A 27354-nucleotide genomic window follows, 5' to 3' on the forward strand; every position below is an offset into this window, starting at 1 on the left:
GTCTCTAACTGGTCTCTAACTGGTCTCTAACTGGTCTCTAACTGGTCTCTAGCTGGTTTCTAACTGGTCTCTAACTGGTATAACTGGTCTAACTGGTCTCTAGCTGATCTCTAGCTGGTCTCTAACTGGTCTAACTGGTCTCTAACTGGTCTAACTGGTCTAACTAGTCTCTAACTGGTCTAACTGGTCTAACTGGTCTCTAACTGGTCTAACTGGTGTCCCGCTGTCCGGCACTGGTCAGCGCAGTCCGGCCGGGCGTGGCCGGGGTGGGGGAGGGGCCGTTTGGGGGGTTCTCCCCCCCCGCCCCTCCCCCCAGGAAGGAGCGGGGTGTCCGGAGCCGCCCCTCCCCCCTTCCTGCCCCTCCCCCTCCCCCTTCCTGCCCCTCCCCCCCCAAAGGGGTCGGGGCCGCCCCTCCCCCCCCGGCCCCTTCCTTTGACGCAAATTGGGGGGGGAGGGGCAAAGGGGGGGAAGGGACCCCAAAAACCGCGGGGGGGGGGCGGGGGGGAACTCGGGGGGGGCTCTGGGGGGGCTCAGGTGACATTTGGGGGTGCCAGGTGACATTTGGGGGGATCTGGGGGGGCTCAGATGACATTTGGGGGGCTCAGGTGACATTTGGGGGGTTCTGGGGGTGCCCAGGTGACATTTGGGGGGCTCAGGTGACATTTGGGGGGATCTGGGGGTGCCCAGGTGACATTTGGGGGGCTCAGGTGACATTTGGGGGGTTCTGGGGGTGCCCAGGTGACATTTGGGGTGCCCAGGTGACTCTGGGGGGGGCTCAGGTGACACTTGGGGGTCTCGGGTGACATTTGGGGGGGGCTCAGGTGACACTTGGGGGGGCTCAGGTGACATTTGGGGGACTCAGGTGACACTTGGGGGGGCTCAGGTGACACTTGGGGGGGCTCAGGTGACACTGGGGGGGGTTCAGGTGACATTTGGGGTGCCCAGGTGACATTTGGGGGTTTCTGGGGGTGCCCAGGTGACATTTGGGGTGCCCAGGTGACACTTGGGGGGGGCTCAGGTGACACTTGGGGCACCCAGGTGACATTTGGGGGGTTCTGGGGGTGCCCAGGTGACATTTGGGGACCCTGGGGGGTGCCCAGGTGGCATTTTGGGTGCCCAGGTGACATTTGGGGGGTTCTGGGGGTGCCCAGGTGACATTTGGGGGACTCAGGTTACACTGGGGGGGTTCAGGTGACATTTGGGGTGCCCAGGTGACATTTGGGGGGTTCTGGGGGTGCCCAGGTGACATTTGGGGTGCCCAGGTGACACTGGGGGGGGTTCAGGTGACATTTGGGGGACTCAGGTGACATTTGGGGACCCTGGGGGAGGGCCCAGGTGACACTTGGGGCACCCAGGTGACATTTGGGGGGTTCTGGGGGTGCCCAGGTGACATTTGGGGACCCTGGGGGGTGCCCAGGTGACATTTGGGGTGCCCAGGTGACACTTGGGGTGGCTCAGGTGACACTGGGGGGGGTTCAGGTGACACTTGGGGGTCTCAGGTGACACTGGGGGGGGTTCAGGTGACATTTTGGGTGCCCAGGTGACATTTGGGGTGCCCAGGTGACACTTGGGGGGGGTTCAGGTGACATTTGGGGGACTCAGGTGACATTTGGGGACCCTGGGGGAGGGCCCAGGTGACACTTGGGGCACCCAGGTGACACTGGGGGGGCTCAGGTGACACTGGGGGGGTTCAGGTGGCATTTTGGGTGCCCAGGTGACACTTGGGGGGTTCTGGGGGTGCCCAGGTGACATTTGGGGGGGGTCCCCAGCCCCGCCCCGCCCCCAGCAGTGACGTCACACTCGGCGCCCAATCAGGTTTATTTACAGCGGGGGTGGGGGAGGGGCGGGAACCCCCGGGGGGGTCCCCAAGGCACTGAGGGGGGAGGGGCGGCGTCGCTGACGTCACCGCGAGCCGTGACGTCATCTCCGCGCCGGCCCCGCCCCCCCGGGGTGGGCGGGGTCAGTGGCGCGCGCGCGCGATGGCCACGCCCAGCAGCCCGGCCACGCCCACGACCACGCCCCCCACGATGGCCGCGCCCACCAGCCCGTCTGGGGGGACGGACAGGGGGACAGCGGGATGGACAGACGGACAGACGGACACAGGGATGGACAGGGGGACAGCGGGATGGACAGACGGACACCGAGGGACACCGAGGGACAGGGGGACAGCGGGATGGACAGACGGACACCGAGGGACAAGGGACAGTGGGATGGACAGACGGACACCGAGGGACAAGGGACAGTGGGATGGACAGATGGACACCGAGGGACAGACGGACACCGAGAGACGGGGGGACACCGAGGGACGGGGGGACAGCGGGATGGACAGAGGGACAGAGGGACAGGGGGACACCGAGGCACAGACAGACGGACACCGAGGGACAGAGGGACACAGGGAGGGACAGACGGACAGAGGGACAGATGGACACCGAGGGACACAGGGACACCGGGATGGACAGACGGACACCGAGGGACAGGGAGACAGAGGGACAGGGGGACACAGGGACACAGGGACACGGGGAGGGACAGACGGACAGAGGGACACCGAGGGACGGGGGGACACAGGGATGGACAGAGGGACACCGAGGGACAGGGGGACACCGAGGGACAGACGGACACAGGGATGGACAGGGGGATGGACAGAGGGACAGGGGGACACAGAGGGACAGAGGGACACCGAGGGACACGGGGAGGGACAGACGGACAGAGGGACAGGGGGACAGAGGGGACACGTCACTACTTGGGGGGACATTTGGCACCTCAGTGTCACCCTCCCGTGTCCCCCCTTATCACACAGAGCCCCCGATGTCCCCAATGTCCCCAAACCCCCCCAATGTCCCCAATAGTCCCCAATATTCCCAACGTCCCCAGTGTCCCCAGTGTCCCCAATGTCCCCAACCCCCCCGATGACCCCAGTGTCCCCTGGATGTCACCGAGACCAATGTCCCCAATGTTCTTGCAATGTCCCCAGCCCCACAATCCCTCTGATGTCCCCAACGTCCTTGATGTCCTTAACGTGCTCCCATCCCCACAATGACCCCAACCCCCCCGATGTCCCCGCTGTCCCCAATCCCCCCAATGTCCCCGATGTCCCCCCTGTCCCCATTGTCCCCCCTGTCCCCACTGTCCCCACTGTCCACACTGTCCCCAATGTCCCCCCTGTCCCCATTGTCCCCACTGTCCCCCCTGTCCCCAATGTCCCCAATCCCCCCACTGTCCCCACTGTCCCCAATGTCCCCAATCCCCCCAATGTCCCCAATGTCCCCCCTGTCCCCCCTGTCCCCCCTGTCCCCCCTGTCCCCTCACCTCTCCTCAGTTGGTTCCTGACGCGGCCCCGCAGCCGCTGCACCTGCGCGTTCTGCGGCTCGGCCGCCAGGAGGCGCTCCAGGAGCTCCAGCGAGCGCTCGTACTCCTGCGGGGACAGGGGTGGCACCTGGGTGTCACCTGGATGGCATCTGTGTCACCTGGGTGTCACCTGGGTGTCACCTGGGTCACCTCCCTGGGTCACCTGGGTCACCTGTGTCACCCCCCTGTCCCCCCATCCCTCGCTCCAGGAGCTCCAGCGAGCGCTCGTACTCCTGCGGGGACAGGGGTGGCACCGGGGTCACCTGGGTGTCACCTGGGTGTCACCGGGGTCACCTGGGTGTCACCTGGGTGTCACCTGGGTCACCTGTGTCACCCCCCTGTCCCCCCATCCCTCGCTCCAGGAGCTCCAGCGAGCGCTCGTACTCCTGCAGGGACAGGGGGGGCACCTGGGTGTCACCTGGATGGCATCTGTGTCACCTGTGTCACCTCCCTGGGTCACTGGGTGTCACCTGTGTCACCTCCCTGGGTCACCTGGGTGTCACCTGTGTCACATGGGTGTCACCTGGGTGTCACCTGGGTCACCTGGGTCACCTCCCTGTGTCACCTGTGTGTCACCTGTGCCACCTGCGTCACCTCCACGTGTCACTTCTGTTACCTGTGTGACTCTCCTGTCACCTGTGTCCCCTCCCTGTCCCCCCATCCCTGCTCCAGGTGTCACCCCAGAGCTCTCTCGCCCCTGTGGGGACATTTGGGGACAGTCCCTGTGTCCCCCCAATGTCCCCAAAACCCCCCAAAACCCCAAAACCCCCAATGTCCCCCCTGTCCCCAGTGTCCCCAATGTCCCCAATCCCCCCAATGTCCCCACTGTCCCCAATGTCCCCGATGTCCCCAATGTCCCCAATGTCCCCGATGTCCCCAAATGTCCCCAATGTCCCCGATGTCCCCGATGTCCCCATTGTCCCCAAATGTCCCCACTGTCCCCAATGTCCCCAATGTCCCCGCTGTCCCCTCACTGTCCCCAATGTCCCGGTGCCACCTTGAGCCGGTAGTAGCCCAGGGCCAGGTAGAAGAGGACGTCGCGCTGCTCCTGCGGGGGCGTCTCGGGGAGCAGCTCTGGAACCCCAAAACCAGAGAGTCACCCCAAAAGTGACCCCGAAACTCCAGAGTCACCCCAAAAGTGACCCCGAAACTCCAGAGTCACCCCAAAACTGACCCCGAAACTCCAGAGGCACCCCAAAAGTGACCCCAGAACTCCAGAGGCACCCCAAAAGTGACCCCAAACCCCAAAAGTGACCCCAAAACCAGAGAGTCACCCCAAAAGTGACCCCGAAACTCCAGAGTCACCCCAAAAGTGACCCCAAACCCCAAAAGTGACCCCAAAACCAGAGAGTCACCCCAAAAGTGACCCCGAAACTCCAGAGGCACCCCAAAAGTGACCCCGAAACTCCAGAGGCACCCCAAAAGTGACCCCAAAACCAGAGAGTCACCCCAAAAGTGACCCCGAAACTCCAGAGTCACCCAAAAGTGACCCCAAAACCAGAGAGTCACCCCAAAACTGACCCCGAACCCCAAAAGTGACCCCAAAACCAGAGAGTCACCCCAAAAGTGACCCCAAAACTGCAGAGTCACCCCAAAAGTGACCCCAAAACCAGAGAGTCACCCCAAAAGTGACCCCAAAACCCAGAGAGTCACCCCAAAAGTGACCCCGAAACTCCAGAGTCACCCCAAAAGTGACCCCAAACCCCAAAATTGCCCCAAAACCCCAAAACTGCCCCAAAACCCCAAGGAGTGACCCCAAAACTGCCCCAAAAGCCAAATTTGCCCCAAAATCTCGAAGAGTGACCCCAAAACTTCCAAGAAGGACCCAAAACTGCCCCAAAACCTTAAAGAGTGACCCCAAAACTGCCCCAAAACCCCGGAGAGTCACCCCAAAACTGACCCAGAACCCAAATTTGGGTTTTGGCCACGCCCCGGGCCGTGTCCTGCCGGTACCGGTACCGGTACTGACCCTCACCTGAGAGCAGCGCCGGCCCCGGGCCGTGTCCTGCCGGTACCGGTACCGGTACTGACCCGAGAGCAGCGCCGGCCCCGGGCCGTGTCCTGCCGGTACCGGTACCGGTACTGACCCTCACCTGAGAGCAGCGCCGGCCCCGGGCCGTGTCCTGCCGGTACCGGTACCGGTACTGACCTGAGAGCAGCGCCACGCCCCGGGCCGTGTCCTGCCGGTACCGGTACCGACCCTCACCTGAGAGCAGCGCCGGCCCCGGGCCGTGTCCTGCCGGTACCGGTACCGACCCTCACCTGAGAGCAGCGCCGGCCCCGGGCCGTGTCCTGCCGGTACCGGTACCGGTACTGACCCGAGAGCAGCGCCGGCCCCGGGCCGTGTCCTGCCGGTACTGGTACTGACCCTGACCCGAGAGCAGCGCCACGCCCCGGGCCGTGTCCTGCCGGTACCGGTACCGGTACTGACCCTCACCCGAGAGCAGCGCCACGCCCCGGGCCGTGTCCTGCCGGTACCGGTACCGGTACTGACCCGAGAGCAGCGCCACGCCCCGGGCTGTGTCCTGCCGGTACCGGTACCGGTACTGACCCTCACCCGAGAGCAGCGCCGGCCCCGGGCCGTGTCCTGCCGGTACCGGTACCGGTACTGACCCTCACCTGAGAGCAGCGCCGGCCCCGGGCCGTGTCCTGCCGGTACCGGTACCGGTACTGAGCCTCACCTGAGAGCAGTGCCACGCCCCGGGCCGTGTCCTGCCGGTACCGGTACCGGTACTGACCCGAGAGCAGCGCCGGCCCCGGGCCGTGTCCTGCCGGTACCGGTACCGGTACTGAGCCTCACCTGAGAGCAGTGCCACGCCCCGGGCCGTGTCCTGCCGGTACCGGTACCGGTACTGAGCCTCACCTGAGAGCAGCGCCACGCCCCGGGCCGTGTCCTGCCGGTACCGGTACTGACCTGAGAGCAGCGCCACGCCCCGGGCCGTGTCCTGCCGGTACCGGCTCCGCACCAGCCCCCAGCCGTACTCGAACCGGCGCTGCCTCGAGGGCGTCCCCTGCTGCAGCTCGGCCGCGTAGCGCCGCTCCAGAGCCTGCGGGGATGGGAGGGACTGGGATGGACTGGGAGGGACTGGGAGGGAACTGGGAGGGACTGGGAGGGGACTGGGAGGGACTGGGAGGGACTGGGATGGACTGGGATGGACTGGGATGGACTGGGATGGACTGGGAGGAACTGGGAGGGCACTGGGAGGGCACTGGGAGGGCACTGGGAGGGCACTGGGCCCTTACTGGGAGCACTGGGAGTAACTGGGAGGTGACTGGGAGAGCACTGGGAGTACTGGGAGTACTGGGAGGACACTGGGAGGGACTGGGAGGGCACTGGGCCCTTACTGGGAACACTGGGAGTGACTGGGGGAGCACTGGGATGAGTCACTGGGCGTTACTGGGATGAACTGGGAAGGCTCTGGGTAGTCACTGGGTGTTACTGGGAGCACTGGGATGGCACTGGGGGGTTACTGGGATGAACTGGGACGGTACTGGGAGCACTGGGATGAGTCCCTGGCTGTTACTGGGAGCACTGGGATGGCACTGGGGGTTACTGGGATGAACTGGGAGGATACTGGGAGTTACTGGGATGAACTGGGAAGGCACTGGGTGGTTACTGGGTGTTACTGGGAGCACTGGGATGGGTCCCTGGGGGTTACTGGGATGAACTGGGAGGGTACTGGGAGGGACCCTGTGGGCGGAGCTTGTCAGGAGGGCGTGGCCACAGGAATGGGCGTGGCCACAGGGAGGGAAGGATATATGAATGGGCGTGGCCACAAATGGGCGTGGCCACAAAATGGGCGTGGTCACAGGGATGGGCGTGGCACTGGGCGGGGCCTGCCACAGGATTGGGTGTGGCCACAGCAACGGGCGTGGCCAAACAAAAATGGGCGTGGCCAGAGGAAATGGGCGTGGCCATCCGTAACGGGCGTGGCCATCCGTAATGGGCGTGACCAGCAAAAATGGGCGTGGCCACCCTGAAAATGGGCGTGGCCATCTGCAATGGGCATGGCCTCATGAATGGGCGTGACCACCCTGAAAATGGGCGTGGTCATCCGCAATGGGCGTGGCCTCATGAATGGGCGTGGCCACCGTGAGAATGGGTGTGAACGACCAAAAATGGGCGTGGCCACAGGAAGGGCGCGGTCACAATGAAAGTGGGCGTGGCCACAGGAAGAGCATGACCACATAGAATGGGCGTGGCCAACAGAAAAGGGGCGTGTTCACAATGAAAATGGGCGTGGCCATCCAATGGGCGTGGCCACAGGAAGGGCGTTACCACAATGAAAATGGGCGTGGCCACGGGAAAGGGGCGTTACCACCTAGAATGGGCGTGGCCTCAGGTATGGGCGTGTCCGAACAAAACCGGGCGTGGTCACAATGAAAATGGGCGTGGCCACCCAATGGGCGTGGCCACCCAATGGGCGTGGCCACAATGAAAATGGGCGTGGCCACAGGAAGGGCGTGGCCACAATGAAAATGGGCGTGGCCACGGAAAAAGGGCGTGGCTCCACCGCCAACCCCCGGGGCCCGCGGAGGGGGCGTGGCCTCCCCACGTGGGGGCGTGACCACCCAGCCAAAAGGGGCGTGGCCACACCGGCTGTGGGCGTGTCCTCGCAGCCGTGGCCGACCGGGGCGGTGTCGGGGGTCCCAAAAGGGGCGTGGCCGGGCGGGGTTGGGAGTGCAGAGGGGTGGGCGTGGTCTCGGAAAAAGGGGGCGTGCCCCGTCGCGGAGGGGGCGTGGCCTCACCAGCAGATCCTCCGCCGCCACCGCCTCGTCGAACTCGGGGTCCATGGCACCCGGAAGAGAAGGCGGAAGTGACGGCGGAAGTGACGCATTCTCCCCGCCCCCCCCTCCCCTCCCCGCCGCCGCCATTGGCCGCCCCTCGGCGCGCCGCGCCGCCATTGGCCGGAGCGCGCGTGCGCCCGGCCGCCATTGGCTCCGCCCCGCGCCCGGCCGCCGTCAGGCGCCGCCGCCATGGCCGCGTACCGGCTGCGCGTCCGCACCGGCTCCGCGCCCGGCGCCGGCACCAGCGACGCCATCGCCGTGACGCTGCTGGGCAGCCGCGGCCGCAGCGCCCGCACCGCGCTCGACCGATGGGGACCCGACTTCCGCTGCGGGGCGGTGAGGGAGCGGCCCGGCCGCGGCTGAGGGGGGATCGGGGGGGTTTGGGGGGGTTTGGGGGATTGGGAGGGTGGTCTGAGGGGGGTTTGGGGAGGTCTGAGGGGGGTTTGGGGGGGTTTGGGGGGGGGTCTGAGGGGATTTGGGGGGATCTGAGGGGATTGAGGGGGATTGACGGGGGGTTTGGGGGGATTGAGGGGGGTTTGGGGGGGGTTTGGGGGGATTGGGGGGGTCTGAGGGGGTTTGGGGGGTCTGAGGGGGGGTCTGAGGGGGTTTGGAGGGATTGGGGGGGGTCTGAGGGGGTTTGGGGGGGTCTGAGGGGGGTTTGGGGGGATCTGAGGGGGGGTCTGAGGGGATTTGGGGGGATCTGAGGGGATTGAGGGGGATTGAGGGGGGGTTTGGGGGGATTGAGGGGGGTTTGGGGGGGTTTGGGGGGGGTTTGGGTGGTCTGAGGGGGTTTGGGGGGGTCTGAGGGGGGTTTGGGGGGATCTGAGGGGGGGTCTGAGGGGGTTTGAGGGGGGTTTGGGGTGATCTGAGGGGGGTTTGGGGTGATCTGAGGGGGGTTTGGGGGGGTTGGGGGGGGTCTGAGGGGGGTTTGGAAGGGTTTGAGGGGATTTGGGGGGATCTGAGGGGGGGTTTCGGGGGATTGAGGGGGGTCTGAGGGGGGTTTGGGGGGATTTAAGGGGGTCTTGGGGGAATTTGGGGGGGTTTGGGGGGATTTGGGGGGATCTGAGGGGGGGTTGGGGGCGTTTGGGGCAGATTTGGGGGGGGCTGGGGGGATCTGAGGGGGTTTGGGGGGATTTGGGGGGGTCTGAGGGGGATTTAAGGGGGTCTTGGGGGGATTTCGGGAGGATTTGGAGGGGTTTGGGGGGATTTGGGGGGATTTAAGGGGGTCTTGGGGGAATTTGGGGGGATCTGAGGGGGGTCTTGGGGGGATTGAGGGGGGATTGGGGGGGATTTGGGGGGATCTGAGGGGGGTTTGGGGGGATTTGGGGGCAATTGGGGCAGATTTGGGGGGATTTGGGGGGGCTGAGGGGATTTGGGGGGGCTGGGGGGATTTGGGGGGATTTGGGGGGGGTCTTGGGGGATTTTGGGGGCGCTGAGGGAGGATTTGGGGGGGATTGGGGGAATTTGAGGGGGATTTGGGGAAATTTGGGGGGTTTGTGGGGGATTGAGAGAGGATTTGGCGGGATTTGGGGACATCTGGGGGGATCTGAGGGATTTGGGGACATTTAGGGGCTCTTGGGGACATTTTTGGGGGGGTTTGTATGTCCCAATCCCCTAAAGCGACCCAAATGTCCCTAAAGTGACCCGAACATCCCCAAAAATGGTCCCAGGTGTCCCCAAGAGGGACACAGGTGTCCCCAAACGTCCCCAAAAATGGCTCTAGGTGTCCCCAAGAGGGACACAGGTGTCCCCAAATGTCCTCAAAGTGACCCAAATGTCCCCAAAAATGGCCCCAGGTGTCCCCAAGAGGGACCCAGGTGTCCCCAAACGTCCCCAAAAACGGCCCCAGGTGTCCCCAGGAGGGACCCAGGTGTCCCCAAACGTCCCCAAAAACGGCCCCAGGTGTCCCCAGGAGGGACCCAGGTGTCCCCAAATGTCCCCAGAAATGGCCCCAGGTGTCCCCAGGAGGGACCCAGGTGTCCCCAAACGTCCCCAACCCCCCAGAGGGGACCCGGCGGGGAGGGGACAGGCGGTGGCAGTGGCAGCCAGGGCGCGGCCGGGCGGTGACACGGCGTGGGTGGCCCTGGGGACACGGGGACGGTGTCGCCATCGAGGGCGGGGCAGGGACACCACGGGACACTGCGGGGGTGGCAGCGGTGACACAACAGGGGTGACAGTGGTGACACAGCGGGGGTGGCAGCAGTGGCACAATGGTGGTGACAATGGTGACACAGTGGGGGTGACAGCAGTGGCACAATGGAGGGGACAGCGGTGACACAATGGTGGTGACAATGGTGACACAGTGGGGGAGACAGCGGTGACACAATGGAGGGGACAAAATGGAGGGGACAGCGGTGACACAATGGTGGTGACAATGGTGACACAATGGTGGTGACAATGATGACACAGCGATGGTGACAGTGGTGACGTAGAAATGGTGACAGTGGTGACACAGTGACAGTGACAATGGTGACACAGAGGAGGTGACAGTGGTGACGCGGCGATGGTGACAGCAGGGACACAACGGAGGGGACATGGTGGAGAGGACAGCAGTGACACAGTGATGGTGACAGTGGTGACACAATGGGGGTGACAGTGGTGACACAGTGGTGGTGACAATGGTGACATAGCGGGGGTGACAATGGTGACACAGAGGAAGTGACAGTGATGGCACAACTGGGATGACAGTGGTGGCACAATGGTGGTGACAGTGGTGACACAACGATGGTGGCAGTGGTGACACAGCGATGGTGGCAGTGGTGACACAGAAATGGTGACAGTGGTGACACAGCGGGGGTGACAATGGTGACACAGAGGAAGTGACAGTGATGGCACAACGGGGGTGACAATGGTGGCACAATGGAGGTGACACTGGTGACACAGCGATGGTGACAATGGTGACACAGAGGAGGTGACAATGGGGACACAGATGGTGACACAGTGGTGGCACAATGATGGGGACACAGATGGTGACAATGGTGACACAGTGATGGTGACAATGGTGACACAGTGACGGTGACACAGTGGTGGTGACAATGGTGACACAGTGATGGTGACAATGGGGACACAGATGGTGACAATGGTGACGCAGTGATGGTGACAATGGGGACACAGATGGTGACAATGGTGACACATTGGTGGCACAATGACGGTGACACAGATGGTGACAATGGTAACACAGCAATAGTGATAATGGTGACACAGTGACGGTGACGCAGCGATGGTGACACAGCAATGGTGACAACGATGGCACAGAAAGGGTGACACAGCGATGGTGACGATGGTGACACAAGGGGGGTGGCAGTGGTGGCACAGCGATGGTGACACAGCGATGGTGACACAGCGATGGTGACGATGGCACAGAAACGGTGACACAGTGATGGTGACAGTGGTGACACAATGGGGGTGGCAGTGGTGGCACAGCGACGGTGACGCAGCGATGGTGACAGCGACGGTGGCAACGATGACAATGGTGACGTTGTTCCCCAGGGGGTGTCGGTGGTGGCAGTGGCACGGTGGTGGCGGCACGGCGAGGTGGCAGCGGTGGCGCGGTGACGGTGGCCTGGTGGTGGTGACAGCGGTGGCGGTGACACAGCGAAGGTGACAACGGTGGCAACGGTGACACAGCAACGGTGACAACGGTGACACAGCGGTGGTGACAGCGATGGCCTGGCGGTGACAGTGGTGGCGGTGACACAGCAAAGGTGACAACGGTGACACAGCGGTGGTGACAGCGATGGCCTGGCGGTGACAGTGGTGGTGGTGACACAGCAAAGGTGACAACGGTGACACAGCGGTGGTGACAGCGATGGCCTGGCGGTGACAGTGGTGGTGGTGACACAGCAAAGGTGACAACGGTGACACAGCGGTGGTGACAGCGATGGCCTGGCAGTGACAGTGGTGGCGGTGACACAGCAAAGGTGACAACGGTGACACAGCGGTGGTGACAGCGATGGCCTGGCGGTGACAGTGGTGGTGGTGACACAGCAAAGGTGACAACGGTGATACAGCAACGGTGACACAGCATGGGGACAACGGTGACACAGCCATGGTGGCACAGCCGTGGTGACAGCGGTGGTGACACAGCCATGGTGACAATGGTGACACAGCCATGGTGGCACAGCTGTGGTGACACAGTGATGGTGACACAGCCATGGTGACGAAGCCACGGTGACAATGGTGACACAGCTATGGTGGCACAGCTGTGGTGACACAGCCATGGTGACACAGTGATGGTGGCACAGCTGTGGTGGCAGCAACGGTGATGGCGCAGCCATGGTGACAACAGTGACATGGCCATGGTGACAGTGGTGACACAGCCACGGTGACAGCGGCGGTGGCCTGGCCATGGTGACAGTGACACTGCCGGGGCAGTGGCTGAAGAGCAAGGTGACAGTGACAGTGACACAATGACAGTGACACAGTGACACTGACGGTGTCCCCAATGTCCCCGCAGGTGACAGAGTACCGCGTCCCAGTCCCCCGCCCCCTGGGCCGCCTGTTGCTGCTCCGGGTGCACAGTGACAGTGACACAGTCACAGTGACAGTGACACAGTCACAGTGACACAGTGACATTGACAGTGACACAGTGACAGTGACACAGTGACATTGACAGTGACACAGTGACAGTAACAGTGACACAGTGACGCAGTGGCAATGACACAGTGACAGTGACACACTGACAGTGACGGTTACAGTGACACGGTGACAGTGACAGTGATACAGTGACAGTGACACAGTGACAGTGACGCAGTGACAGTGACACAGTGACAATGACACAGTGACAGTGGCACAGTGACAGTGACAGTGACACAGTGACAGTGACAGCGATGCAGTCACAGTGACACAGTGACAATGACACAGTGACAGTGGCACAGTGACAGTGACAGTGACACAGCGACACTGACGGTGACAGTGACAGTGACACAGTGACAGTGACACAGTGACACAGTGACAGTGACACAGTGACACTGACGGTGACAGTGACAGTGACACAGTGACAGTGACGCAGTGACACAGTGACAGTGACACAGTGACAGTGACACAGTGACACTGACGGTGTCCCCAATGTCCCCGCAGGTGACAGAGTACCGTGTCCCCGTCCCCCGCCCCCTGGGCCGCCTGTTGCTGCTCCGGGTGCACAAGGGGCCCTGCGGGGGCCTCCCCGAGAGCTCCTGGTACCTGGAGAGCGTCACCGTGTGGGAACAGCGCGGGGACACCCCCGGCGACACCCCCGGGGACACCCCCGACACCTCCGACAGCGAGGACAGCGCTGGGGACAGCGAGGACAGCGCTGGGGACAGCGAGGAGGAGGAGGAGGAGGAGGAGGAGGAAGGTGACAGCGAGGAGGAGGAGGAAGGTGACAGCGAGGGGACGGGTGACACCGAGGAGGAGGAGGAGGAGGAGGAGGAGGAGCCCGAGGACAGCGAGGGTGACACCGAGGACAGCGAGGGTGACACCGAGGACGGCGAGGGTGACACCGGCACTGCCGCCGCAGGTGAGGCTGATGGCGCAGGTGGCGCCTGTGGTGGCACAGGTGACATCACCCCACAGGTGACAGCTGGGCCACTCCAGGTGACATCACCCCACAGGCGACACCTGTGACAGTACAGGTGACGTCACCCCCACAGGTGACAGCTGTGATGGCACAGGTGACATCACCCCTACAGGTGACAGCTGTGACAGTACAGGTGATGTCACCCCTGCAGGTGATACCTGTGGCAGTACAGGTGACATCAGTCTGTCAAGTGACACCTGTGATGGCACAGGTGATGTCACCCGCACAGGTGACACCTGTGCCACACCCGGTGACATCACCCCTGCAGGTGACACCTGTGCCTCTCCAGGTGACATCACCCCACAGGTGACACCTGTGTCACTCCGGGTGACATCACCCACACAGGTGACATCTGTAATGTACAGGTGACATTAGTCTGTCAAGTGACACCTGTGCCTCTCCAGGTGACATCACCTGACAGGTGACACCCGTGTCACTCCAGGTGACATCACCCCTACAGGTCACACCTGTGACATTCCGGATGACGTCACCCCCACAGGTGACACCTGTAATGTACAGGTGACATTAGTCTGTCAAGTGACACCTGTGCCACCCCAGGTGACATCACCTCCTCAGGTGACACCTGTGCCAGCCCAGGTGACATCACCTGACAGGTGACACCTGTGATAGTACAGGTGATGTCACCCCTACAGGTCACACCTGTGCCACCCCAGGTGACGTCACTCACACAGGTGACACCTGTGATGTACAGGTGATGTCACCTGAGCGGTGCCGCCTGTCCCCAGCAGGTGACACCTGTGTCACCCCAGGTGACGTCACCCCCACAGGTGACACCTGTGACAGTACAGGTGACATCAGTCTGTCGAGTGACACCTGTGCCACCCGCGGTGTTGTCACCCGAGCGGTGCCGCCTGTCCCCGCAGGTGACCCCGGTGACGCCGCCGCTCTCCTGGGCCCCTTCCACTTCCCCTGCTACCGCTGGCTGCAGGGCTACGGCACCTGGGAGCTGCCCGAGGGCACAGGTGGGCACCCAGGGGGGCATGGGGACACCTGGGGACAGCTGGGGACACCTGGGGACAGCTGGGGACACCTGGGGACATCGGGGGACAGCTGGGAGCAGCTGGGGACAGCTGGGGACACCTGGGGACACCTGGGGACACCTGGGAGCAGCTGGGGACACACCTGGGGACACCTGGGGACAGCTGGGGACACCTGGGAGCTGCCCGAGGGCACAGGTGGGCACCGGGGGCATGGGGACACCTGGGGACAGCTGGGGACAGCTGGGGACACCTGGGGACAGCTGGGGACACACCTGGGGACACCTGGGGACAGCTGGGGACACCTGGGGACAGCTGGGAGCAGCTGGGGACAGCTGGGGACACACCTGGGGACACCTGGGGACAGCTGGGGACACACCTGGGGACACACCTGGGGACAGCTGGGGACACCTGGGAGCTGCCCGAGGGCACAGGTGGGCACCCAGGGGGGCATGGGGACACCTGGGGACAGCTGGGGACAGCTGGGGACATCGGGGGACAGCTGGGGACACCTGGGGACACACCTGGGGACAGCTGGGGTAACACCTGGGGACAGCTGGGGACACCTGGGACACACCTGGGGACAGCTGGGGTAACACCTGGGGACAGCTGGGACACCAGGGAGCTACCCGAGGGCACAGGTGGGCACCCCGGGGGGCATGGGGACACCTGGGGACACCTGGGGACACACCTGGGGACACACCTGGGGACACCTGGGGACAGCTGGGGACAGCTGGGGACACACCTGGGGACACATGGGGTAACACCTGGGAGATGCCCGAGGGCACAGGTGGGCACCCAGGGGCGCATGGGGACACCTGGGGACACCTGGGGACAGCTGGGGACACACCTGGGAGCTGCCCGAGGGCACAGGTGGGCACCCAGGGGGGTATGGGGACACCTGGGGACAGCTGGGGACACACCTGGGAGCTGCCCGAGGGCACAGGTGGGCACCGGGGGCATGGGGACACCTGGGGACACCTGGGACACCTGGGACACACCTGGGGACACCTGGGGGGGTGGGGACACACCTGGGAGCTGCCCGAGGGCACAGGTGGGCACCCAGGGGGGCATGGGGACACCTGGGGACACATGGGGACACCTGGGGACACCTGGGGACACATGGGGACACCTGGGGACAGCTGGGGACACATGGGGACACCTGGGGACACCTGGGGACACCTGGGGACATATGGGGACACCGGGGGACACCTGGGAACACCTGGGGACACCTGGGGACACCTGGGGACATATGGGGACACACCTGGGGGGGTGGGGACACCCCTGGGGACACCTGGGGACAGCTGGGGACACCTGGGGACACACCTGGGACACACCTGGGACACACCTGGGGGGGTAGGGTCACCCCTGGGGACACCAGGGGACACCTGGGGACAGCTGGGGACACACCTGAGAGCTGCCCGAGGGCACAGGTGGGCATGGGGACACCGGGGGACACATGGGGACACACCTGGGGACAGCTGGGGACACCTGGGGGAACACCTGGGGACACACCTGGGAGCTGCCCAAGGGCACAGGTGGGCACGGGGGGCATGGGGACACCTGGGGACACCTGGGGACAGTTGAGAATGCACCTGAGGACACCTGGGACAGCTGGGGACGCACCTGGGGGGGTGGGGACACACCTGGGGACACTCCCACGACACCCGTGACACCCACGACACCCGTGTCACCCATGTCACCCGTGTCACCCGTGTCACCTGTCCGCAGCCCGGACGCCGGCCATGGAGCGACACCTGCGGCTGCAGCGGCAGCGCCGCCGGTACCTGGTGCAGCAGCGGCGGCGCTACAGGTGAGGGACGGTGACGCTGTCACCTGGGGGGGTGACACGGCCAGGTGTGCGTGTGTGTGACACTCCGGGTGTGCGTGTGACACCCCCCAGGTGTGCGTGTGACACCCCAGGTGTATCTCAGCTGTCCCCAACTGTCCCAGGTGTGTCCAGGTGTGTCACAGGTGTGTCCAGGTGTGTGTCAGGTGTGTCCCACCTGTCTTAGGTGTGTCCCAGGTGTGTCCAGGTGTGTCCCAGGTGTGCCCCAGGTGTGTCCCACCTGTCTTAGGTGTGTCCAGGTGTGTCCAGGTGTGTCCCACCTGTCCCAGGTGTGTCCCACGCCTGCCCAGGTGTGTCCAGGTGTGTCCAGGTGTGTCCCACCTGTCCCAGGGTGTCTCAGGTGTGTCCCAGGTGTGTCTCAGGTGTGTCCCACACCTGCCCAGGTGTGTCCCAGGTGTGTCCCACCTGTCTCAGGTGCGTCCCAGGTGTGTCCCACACTTGTCTCAGGTGTGTCCCAGGTGTGTCCAGGTGTGTCCAGGTGTGTCCCAGGTGTGTCCAGGTGTGTCTCAGGTGTGTCCAGGTGTGTCTCAGGTGTGTCCAGGTGTGTCCCACCTGTCCCAGGGTGTCTCAGGTGTGTCCCAGGTGTGTCCAGGTGTGTCCCAGGTGTGTCTCAGGTGTGTCCAGGTGTGTCCCACCTGTCCCAGGTGTGTCCCACCTGCCCAGGTGTGTCCAGGTGTGTCCCACCTGTCTCAGGTGTGTCCCACCTGGCCAGGTTGGCTCCCTTTGCCCCGGGCCTGCCCTGGGCTCTGCCCCTGGGGACGCCGCTGGAGCCCGACCTCAGCTACTCGCTGGCCAAGGCCTCGGCCTTCTACCTGCGGGGCAGCGCCGCGTGAGTGACCCGACCCCCGACCCCTGACCCCTGACCCCTGAGTGACCCCTGACCCCTGACCCCCGAGTGACCCCTGAGTGACCAATGAGTGACCCCGACCCCTGACCCCTGACCCCTGAGTGACCCTGACCCCTGAGTGACCCCGACCCCTGACCCCTGAGTGACCCCTGACCCCTGAGTGACCCCAGCCCCTGACCCCTGAGTGACCCCGACCCCTGAGTGACCCCGACCCTTGACCCCTGACCCCTGAGTGACCCCTGAGTGACCCCGACCCCTGACCCCTGAGTGACCCCGACCCCTGAGTGACCCCAACCCCTGACCCCTGAGTGACCCTGATCCCTGAGTGACCCCTGACCCCTGAGTGACCCCGACCCCTGAGTGACCCCGACCCCTGACCCCTGAGTGACCCCGACCCCTGACCCCTGACCCCTGACCCCTGAGTGACCCCTGACCCCTGACCCCTGAGTGACCCCTGAGTGACCAATGAGTGACCCCTCTCAGACCCCTGACCCCAAACCCGGCCCTGCCCGAGCCCTCCCCCAATGTCCCCAATGTCCCCAATGTCCCCAGTGTCCCCAGTGTCCCCCAATGTCCCCAATGTCCCCAAATGTCCCCAGTGTCCCCAGTGTCCCCCAATGTCCCCAATGTCCCCAATGTCCCCAAATGTCCCCAGTGTCCCCAATCCCCCCAATGTCCCCAATGTCCCCAATCCCCCCTCTGTCCCCATGTCCCCATGTCCCCATGTCCCCATGTCCCCATGTCCCCATGTCCCAGGAACCTGGAGGCCAAGCTGCGGGGGTTCCTGGCCCGGCCCTGCTCGTGGCCCAGCGTGGAGGCCATGACCCGCGTGTTCCAGAGCTTCCACACGCCCGTCACCGGTGGGACAGCGGGGACACTGGGGACATTGGGGGGGTTTGGGGACATTGGGGACACTGGGGGGACATTGGGGGACATCGGGGGGTTGGGGACATTGGGGACACTGGGGGGGTTGGGGACATTGGGGGGGTTGGGGACATTGGGGACATTGGGGACACTGGGGACATTGGGGGATTTGGGATACTTGGGGACATTGGGGACACCGGGGGGATTGGGGACATTTGGGGACATCAGGAGGACATTGGGGACATTGGCGTGATTTGGGATATTTGGGGGCATTGTGGGAGATTGGGGGGATTTGGGGACATTTGGGGACACTGGGGACATTGCTGGGACTGGGGACATTGGGGACATCAGGGAGACATTGGGGACATTGGGAACGTTGTGGCATTTGGGACATTGGGGACACTGTGGGACACTGGGGACATTGGGGGATTGGGGACATTTGGGGACATTTTGAGGATTTGGGACATTGGGGACATCGGAGGGACCCAGGAGGTGACACAGGGGACATTTGGGATGGATTTCACAAAAATTTGGGGGATCCCAGAGGCGATTTCGGGGATCCCAAAACTCTGGGGTTACTGGGGAGGGTCCTGGGGGTGTCGCAGGAGTTGGGGGGTGTCTGGGGGGTGTCCCCAAGTGTCCCCAGCTGTCCCCAAGTGTCCCCTGTGTCCCCAGAGTACGTGCTGCGGCACTGGCAGGAGGACGCGTTTTTCGGGGAGCAGTTCCTGAGCGGGGTGAACCCCGTCCTGCTGCGCCGCTGCCGCCGCCTGCCCCCCAACTTCCCCGTCAGCGAGGCCATGGTGGCCCCCAGCCTGGGCCCGGGCACCTCCCTGCGCCGGGAGATGGAGGTGGGCACCCCAAAACCACCAAAATCACCCCAAAAACCCCAAAAACACCCCAAAAATACCAATTGGGAACCACAGAAACCCCAAAAACCCCAAAGAGAAACCCCAAATTAAAACCCCCATGGTGGCCCCAGCCTGGGCCCGGGCACCTCCCTGCGCCGGGAGATGGAGGTGGGCACCCCAAAATCACCAAAAACCCCAAAAACACCCCAAAAATACCAATTGGGAACCACAGAAACCCCAAAAACCCCAAAGAAAAATCCCAAAGAGAAACCCCAAATTAAAACCCCCATGGTGGCCCCAGCCTGGGCCCGGGCACCTCCCTGCGCCGGGAGTGATGGAGGTGGGCACCCCAAAAACACCAAAATCACCCCAAAAACACCCAAAAACACCCCAAAACCACCAAAAACCCCAAGGAAAAATCCCAAAGAGAAACCCCAAATTAAAACCCCCATGGTGGCCCCAGCCTGGGCCCGGGCACCTCCCTGCGCCGGGAGATGGAGGTGGGCACCCCAAAATCCCTAAAAACCCCAAAATCACCCCAAAACCCTGATTTTGGGGTGTCTCCCAGGCAGGGAACATCTACCTGGCCGATTACGGGGTGCTGGGATTTGGGGTTTTTCCCAGGATTTGGGGTTTTTTCCCCAGGATTTGGGGTTTTTCCCAGGATTTGGGGTTTTTTCCCCAGGATTTGGGGTTTTTCCCAGGATTTGGGTTTTTTCCCCAGGATTTGCGGTTTTTTGGTGGGATTTTAGGGTTTCCCCAGGATTTGGGGGATCCCAGCCCAGGGTTCCCCCTGGTTTTTGGGGTTCCCCTGATTTTGGGGTGCTCCCCAGGCAGGGAACATCTACCTGGCCGATTACGGGGTGCTGGGATTTGGGGTTTTTCCCATTATTTGGGGGTTTTTCCCAGGATTTGGGGTTATTCCAGGATTTGGTGGATCCCAGCCCGGGGTTTCCCCCCGGTTTTTGGGGTTCTCCTGATTTTGGGGTGTCTCCCAGGCAGGGAACATCTACCTGGCCGATTACGGGGTGCTGGGATTTGGGGTTTTTCCCATTATTTGGGGGTTTTTCCCAGGATTTGGGGTTATTTCAGGATTTGGGGGATCCCAGCCCGGGGTTTCCCCCCGGTTTTTGGGGTTCCCCTGATTTTGGGGTGCTCCCCAGGCAGGGAACATCTACCTGGCCGATTACGGGGTGCTGCAGGGGCTCCCCACCGCCGTCATCGACGGGCGCCCCACCTTCGTGGCTGCCCCGCTGTGCCTGCTGCACCAGCGCCCCGACGGCGACCTGCTGCCCCTCGCCATCCAGGTGGGACCCAAAAACCCCAAAACTCACCCCAAAACCCACCCCGAAACCCAAAATCCCCAAAAACCCACCCCAAAAACCCCAAAACCCACCCCAAAACCCCCAAACCCAACCCTGCTGCACCAGCGCCCCGACGGCGACCTGCTGCCCCTCGCCATCCAGGTGGGACCCCAAAACCCCAAAACTCACCCCAAAACTCACCCCAAAACCCAAAAACCCCAAAACTCACCCCAAAAACCACCTCGACCCCAAAAACCCCAAAACTCACCCCAAAACTCACCCCGACCCCAAAAACCTCAAAAATGGACCCCAAAAACTCACCCCAAAACCCCAAAACTCACCCCAAAACTCACCCCAAAACTCACCCCAAAACTCACCCAAAAACCCAAAAAACCCAAAAACCCACCCAAAACCCCCAAAACTCACCCCAAAAATCCACCCCGGATCCCAAAAACATAAAAACAAACCCCCAAAACCCACCCCAAAACCCAAAAACCCCAAAACTCACCCCAAAACCCCCAAAAATGGACCCCAAAAACCCAAAACTGGGGGGGATTTTAAATGGGGGGATGGAACAGGGAGGATTCCCACTGGGAATGGGGGAACTGCTGCCCCTCGCCAGCCAGCTGGGACCCCAAAAACCCCAAAACTCACCCCAAAAATCGACCCCGACCCCAAAACCCCGAAAACGGACCCCAAAAACCCAAAAATGGACCCCAAAAACCCTGTAAGGCTTTGGGGTTGCTGTGAGGTTTTGGGGTGTCACTTTTGGGGTTCCCCTGACCCTTTTGGGGTTCCCTGATGGATTTTGGGGTTCCCCTGATGGATTTTGGGGTTCCCTGATGGATTTTGGGGTTTCCCTGATGGATTTTGGGGTTCCCTGATGGATTTTGGGATTCCCTGATGGAATTTTGAGGTTCCCCTGATGGATTTTGGGGTTCCCTTTAGGATTTTGGAGTTCCCTGATGGATTTCGGGTTTACCTGGATTTTTGGGGTTCCCCTCAGGATTTTGGGATTCCCTGATGGATTTTGGGGTTTCCCTGATGGATTTTTGGGGTTCCCTGATGGATTTTGGGGTTCCCTGATGGATTTTGGGGCTCCCCTCAGGATTTCGGGGTTCCCTGATGGATTTTGGGTTTCCCACCTGGATTTTTGGGGTTCCCTTTAGGATTTTGGGGTTCCCTGATGGATTTTTGGGGCTCCCCTCAGGATTTTGGGCTTCCCGTCAGGATTTCGGGGTTCCCTGATGGATTTTGGGGTTCCCTGATGGATTTTGGGGTTCTCAGCTGTATTTTTGGGTTCCCAGCTGGATTTTTGGGTTCCACTCAGGACTTTGGGGTTCCCTGATGGATTTTGGGGCTCCCCTCAGGATTTCGGGGTTCCCTGATGGATTTTGGGTTTCCCACCTGGATTTTTGGGGTTCCCTTTAGGATTTTGGGGTTCCCTGATGGATTTTTGGGGCTCCCCTCAGGATTTTGGGCTTCCCCTCAGGATTTCGGGGTTCCCTGATGGATTTTGGGGTTCCCTGATGGATTTTGGGGTTCTCAGCTGTATTTTTGGGTTCCCAGCTGGATTTTTGGGTTCCACTCAGGACTTTGGGGTTCCCTGATGGATTTTGGGGCTCCCCTCAGGACTTTGGGGTTCCCCTGATGGATTTTGGGATTCCCTGATGGATTTTGGGATTCCCTGATGGATTTTGGGGTTCCCCTGATGGATTTTGGGATTCCCCTCAGGATTTCGGGGTTCCCTGATGGATTTTGGGGTTCCCCTCAGGATTTCGGGGTTCCCTGATGGATTTTTGGGTTCCCCTCAGGATTTTGGGGTTCCCTGATGGATTTTTGGGGTTCCCAGCTGTATTTTGGGGTTCCCTGACAGATTTTTTGGGTTCCCAGCTGTCCCAGGAGCCGGGTCCCTCCGCGCCGGTGTTCGTGCCGCAGGACCCGCCGTGGCTCTGGGCGCTGGCCAAGGCCTGGGTTCCCCTCAGGATTTTGGGGTTCCCTGATGGATTCTGGGGTTCCCTGATGGATTTCGGGGTTCCCAGCTGGATTTCGGGGTTCCCAGCTGTATTTTGGGGTTCTCAGCTGTATTTTGGGGTTCCCAGCTGTCCCAGGAGCCGGGTCCCTCCGCGCCGGTGTTCGTGCCGCAGGACCCGCCGTGGCTCTGGGCGCTGGCCAAGGCCGGGGCTCCCCTCAGGATTTCGGGGTTCCCTGATGGATTTTTGGGGTTCTCAGCTGGATTTTGGGGTTCTCAGCTGTATTTTGGGGTTCCCAGCTGTCCCAGGAGCCGGGTCCCTCCGCGCCGGTGTTCGTGCCGCAGGACCCGCCGTGGCTCTGGGCGCTGGCCAAGGCCTGGGTGCGCAGCGCCGAGTTCCAGGTGCACGAGGGGCTGACGCACCTGCTGCGCGCCCACCTGCTGGGAGAGGTGTTCGCCCTGGCCACGCTGCGCCGGCTGCCCCCGCAGCACCCGCTCTTCAAGGTACCCCCCGGAAAAATTCCGAAAATCCTAAAGAAATCCCGCCCGGAAAAAACAAACGGGAAAAAAATCCCGTTTGGAAAAACCAAACAGCAAAAAAATCCTGCCTGGAAAAACCAAACAGCAAAAAAATCCTGCCTGGAAAAACCAAACAGCAAAAAAATTCTTCCCAGAAAAACCAAACAGCAAAAAAATCCCATTTGGAAAAACCAAACGGGAAAAAAATCCCGCCTGGAAAAACCAAACAGCAAAAAAATCCCATTTGGAAAAACCAAACGGGAAAAAAATCCCGATTGGAAAAACCAAACAGCAAAAAAATCCTAAATCTCAAAAAAATCCCATCCTGAAATCCCAAATTGCAAAAAAAATCCCGCCCAGAAATCCCAAATCACAAAAAAATCCCAAATCCCAAAAAATCCCATCCCGAAATCCCAAATCCCAAAAAATCCCATCCCGAAATCCCAACCCCAAAAAATTCCCATCCCGAAATCCCAAACCCCAAAAAATTCCCATCCCGAAATCCCAAATCCCAAAAAATCCCATCCCGAAATCCCAAATCCCCAAAAATCCCATCCCGAAATCCCAAACCCCAAAAGTCCCAGCCCCAAACCCCCAAAATTCCTGTTCTGAAAAGTCCCAAATCCCAAAAAATCCCGGTGCCCCCCCCATGTCCCAGTGCCCCTCGTGCCCCCCAATTCCCTGTGCCCCCCAATTCCCGGTGCCCCCCATGTCCCTGTGCCCCCTCCCCAATTCCTGGTGCCCCCCATGTCCCTGTGCCCCCCATGTCTCGGTGCCCCCTCCCCAATTCCCGGTACCCCCCAATTCCCTGTGCCCCCCAATTCCCTGTGCCCCCTCCCCAATTCCCGGTGCCCCCTCCCCAATTCCCCGTGCCCCCCATCTCACGGTGCCCCCTCCCCATTTCTCTGACACCCCCGTGCCCTCCGTGCCCCCCTGTTCCCGGTGCCCCCCATGTCCCGGTGCCCCCTCCCCAATTCCCGGTGCCCCCTCCCCAATTCCCGGTGCCCCCTCACCCCGTGCCCCCCGTGCCCCCCATGTCCCGGTGCCCCCTCCCCAATTCCCGGTGCCCCCTCCCCACCTCACGGTGGACCCCAATTCCCGGTGCCCCCCAATTCCCGGTGCCCCCCAATTCCCGGTGCCCCCCATGTCCCTGTGCCCCCCATATCCCGGTGCCCCCTCCCCATATCCCGGTGCCCCCTCCCCATGTCCCGGTGCCCCCTCCCCATTTCTCTGACACCCCCGTGCCCCCCTGTTCCCAGTGCCCCCTCCCCAATTCCCCGTGCCCCCCAATTCCCGGTGCCCCCCATGTCCCGGTGCCCCCTCCCCACCTCACGGTGCCCCCCGTGCCCCCCATGTCCCGGTGCCCCCATCTCACCCGGTGCCCCCTCCCCATCTCACGGTGCCCCCCGTGCCCCCCGTGCCCCCCAGCTGCTGGTGCCCCACACCCGGTTCACGGTGCAGATCGGGGTCCTCGCCCGCCGCTTCCTGCTCAACCCCGGGGGGGTCTTCGACCGGGTGAGGGGGCACGGGGGGCACCGGGTGGGTCTGGGGGCACCGAGGGGCACCGGGGGGTCTGGGGGCTTCACTGGGTGGGTCTGGGGGCTTCAACAGGGTGAGGGGGCACAGGGGGCACCGGGAGGGTCTGGGGGCTTCACTGGGGGGCACCGGGTGGGTCTGGGGGCACCGGGGGGCACCGGGTGGGTCTGGGGGCTTCGACCGGGTGAGGGGGCACCGGGGGGCACCGGGTGGGTCTGGGGGCTTCGACCGGGTGGGTCTGGGGGCTTTGACCGGGTGAGGGGGCACGGGGGGCACCGGGTGGGTCTGGGGGCTTCACTGGGGGGCACCGGGTGGGTCTGGGGGCTCCGGGGGGCATGGGGTGGGTCTGGGGGCTTCACTGGGGTCGGTAAAAGGGGGGAGGGGTCCGGGAGGGTTCCCAGAGGGATCCGGGTGTTTGGAAATGGGGGGATGGCAGGATTGGGGATTTTGGGTGGGAATTGCGGGATTTTGGGTGTAAATTTGGGGATTTTGGGTGTAAATTTGGGGATTTTGGGTGTATTCGGGTGGGAATTTCGAGACCGGGGGTGTCCCCGCCGTGTCCCCTCGCTGTCCGCAGGCGGTGGCGCTGGGCCGGCGCGGGCTGCTGGCTGTCATGGGGCGGGATTTGGGTGGGAATTGCGGGATTTTGGGTGTAAATTTTGGGATTTTGGGTGAATTCGGGTGGGAATTTCGAGACCGGGGGTGTCCCCTCGATGTCCCCTCTCTGTCCCCTCGATGTCCCCTCTCTGTCCCCAATGTCCCCAATGTCCGCAGGCGGTGGCGCTGGGCCGGCGCGGGCTGCTGGCGCTGGTGGCGTGGGATTTTGGGTGGGAATTGCGGGATTTTGGGTGTAAATTTGGGGATTTTGGGTGTAAATTTGGGGATTTTGGGTGTATTTGGGTGGGAATTTCGGGAGCGGGGGTGTCCCCTCTCTGTCCCCAATGTCCCCCATGTCCCCAATGTCCCCAGGCAGTGGCGCTGGGCCGGCGCGGGCTGCTGGCGCTGGTGGCGCGGGATATTGGGTGGGAATTTCGGGATTTTGGGTGTAAATTTGGGGATTTTGGGTGAATTCAGGTGGGAATTTCGGGACCGGGGGTGTCCCCTCTCTGTCCCCAATGTCCCCTCGCTGTCCCCAGGCGGTGGCGCTGGGCCGGCGCGGGCTGCTGGCTGTGATGGGGCGGGTTTTGGGTGTAAATTTGGGGATTTTGGGTGTAAATTTTGGGATTTTGGGTGAATTCGGGTGGGAATTTCGGGACCGGGGGTGTCCCCTCTCTGTCCCCAATGTCCCCTCGCTGTCCGCAGGCGGTGGCACTGGGCTGGCGCGGGCTGCTGGCGCTGGTGGCGCGGGATTTTGGGTGGGAATTGCGGGATTTTTGGTGTAAATTTGGGGATTTTGAGTGTATTTGGGTGGGAATTTCGGGAGCGGGGGTGTCCCCTCGATGTCCCCTCTCTGTCCCCAATGTCCCCAATGTCCCCAGGCAGTGGCGCTGGGCCGGCGCGGGCTGCTGGCGCTGGTGGCGCAGGATTTTGGGTGGGAATTGCGGGATTTTGGGTGGGAATTGCGGGATTTTGGGTGTAAATTTGGGGATTTTGGGTGTATTTGGGTGGGAATTTCGGGACCGGGGGTGTCCCCTCTCTGTCCCCAATGTCCCCCATGTCCCCAATGTCCGCAGGCGGTGGTGCTGGGCCGGCGCGGGCTGCTGGCGCTGGTGGCGCGGGATATTGGGTGGGAATTTCGGGATTTTGGGTGTAAATTTGGGGATTTTGGGTGAATTCGGGTGGGAATTTCGGGACCGGGGGTGTCCCCTCTCTGTCCCCAATGTCCCCAATGTCCCCTCGCTGTCCGCAGGCGGTGGCGCTGGGCCGGTGCGGGCTGCTGGTGCTGGTGGCGCGGGATTTTGGGTGGGAATTGCGGGATTTTGGGTGGGAATTGCGGGATTTTGGGTGTATTTGGGTGGGAATTTCGAGACCAGGGGTGTCCCCTCGATGTCCCCTCTCTGTCCCCAATGTCCCCAATGTCCCCAATGTCCGCAGGCGGTGGCGCTGGGCCGGCGCGGGCTGCTGGCGCTGGTGGCGCGGGGGCTGCGGGCGCTGCGCTGGCGCTCGCTGGTGCTGCCGCGGGACCTGCGGCACCGCGGGGTGGCGGCCACCGAGCGCCACCACTTCGGCCGCGACGCCACCGAGGTGTGGCGGGCCATCCGCAGGTGGGGACAGCGGGGACGCGCCGCGCCACCCGTGTCCCCCCGGTGTCCCCTCGGTGTCACCTTGGTGTCCTCAGTGTCCTCAGTGCCACCCTCAGAGTCCTCAGTGCCACCCTCGGTGTCACCTCGGTGTCCTCACTGCCACCCTCGGTGTTCCTTCAATGTCCTCAGTGTCCCCTCAGTGTCACCTCGGTGTCCTCAGTGCCACCCTCAGTGTCTCCTCAATGTCCTCAGTGTCCTCAGTGTCACCTCAATGTCCTCAGTGCCACCCTCGGTGTTCCCTCAATGTCCTCAGTGTCACCTCGGTGTCCTCAGTGCCACCCTCAGTGTTCCTTCAATGTTCTCAGTGTCACCTCAATGTCCTCAGTGCCACCCTCAGTGTTCCTTCAATGTTCTCAGTGTCCTCAGTGTCACCTCGGTGTCCTCAGTGTCCTCAGTGCCACCCTCGGTGTCCCCTCAATGTCCTCAGTGTCCTCAGTGTCACCTCAATGTCCTCAGTGCCACCCTCGGTGTTCCTTCAATGTTCTCAGTGTCACCTCGGTGTCCTCAGTGCCACCCTCGGTGTTCCTTCAATGTTCTCAGTGTCACCTCGCTGTCACCTCGGAGTCCTCAGTGTCCTCAGTGCCACCCTCAGTGTCCCCTCAATGTCCTCAGTGTCCTCAGTGTCACCTCAATGTCCTCAGTGCCACCCTCGGTGTTCCTTCAATGTTCTCAGTGTCCTCAGTG

At 62.5% G+C, this 27354-nt stretch overlaps 2 protein-coding genes across 11 annotated transcripts in view; one reads left to right on the forward strand and one right to left on the reverse strand.

The window, feature by feature from the left end:
* Window positions 1-1800: 1800 nt before the first annotated feature.
* On the reverse strand, window positions 1801-8265 carry FIS1 (fission, mitochondrial 1). Its single transcript, XM_077789506.2, has 5 exons — window positions 8095-8265; window positions 6260-6392; window positions 4343-4419; window positions 3307-3412; window positions 1801-2049 (listed from the first exon to the last, which is right to left on the reverse strand). Exons 1-5 carry the CDS (start codon window positions 8248-8250, stop codon window positions 1961-1963), a joined length of 561 nt encoding a protein of 186 aa, XP_077645632.2. The 5' UTR covers window positions 8251-8265; the 3' UTR covers window positions 1801-1960.
* A 12-nt stretch (window positions 8266-8277) lies between these two features.
* Window positions 8278-27354, forward strand: part of LOC110482566 (polyunsaturated fatty acid lipoxygenase ALOX15B) — a 29547-nt gene continuing 10470 nt past the window's right edge. For 4 of the 10 annotated variants that reach the window (XM_085564240.1, XM_085564241.1, XM_085564242.1 and 1 more), the window contains exons 1-11: window positions 8280-8469; window positions 13213-13630; window positions 14575-14673; window positions 16420-16501; window positions 17250-17366; window positions 18141-18244; window positions 18924-19096; window positions 20260-20562; window positions 22673-22876; window positions 24320-24406; window positions 26462-26631. In XM_085564240.1, coding sequence (XP_085420366.1) covers window positions 8323-8469; window positions 13213-13630; window positions 14575-14673; window positions 16420-16501; window positions 17250-17366; window positions 18141-18244; window positions 18924-19096; window positions 20260-20562; window positions 22673-22876; window positions 24320-24406; window positions 26462-26631 — 1904 coding nt within the window. In that variant the 5' untranslated portion in view covers window positions 8280-8322. Of the gene's footprint in view, window positions 8470-12176; window positions 12523-13212; window positions 13631-14574; window positions 14674-16419; window positions 16502-17249; window positions 17367-18140; window positions 18245-18923; window positions 19097-20259; window positions 20563-22672; window positions 22877-24319; window positions 24407-26461; window positions 26632-27354 lie in introns of those variants that run through there. The other 6 variants (XR_014950673.1, XM_085564247.1, XM_085564243.1 and 3 more) reach the window with 5 other exon arrangements.

Source organism: Lonchura striata, chromosome 32 (assembly GCF_050655825.1).
Source record: "Lonchura striata isolate lonStrDom1 chromosome 32, ASM5065582v1, whole genome shotgun sequence".
NCBI lineage: Eukaryota > Metazoa > Chordata > Aves > Passeriformes > Estrildidae > Lonchura > Lonchura striata.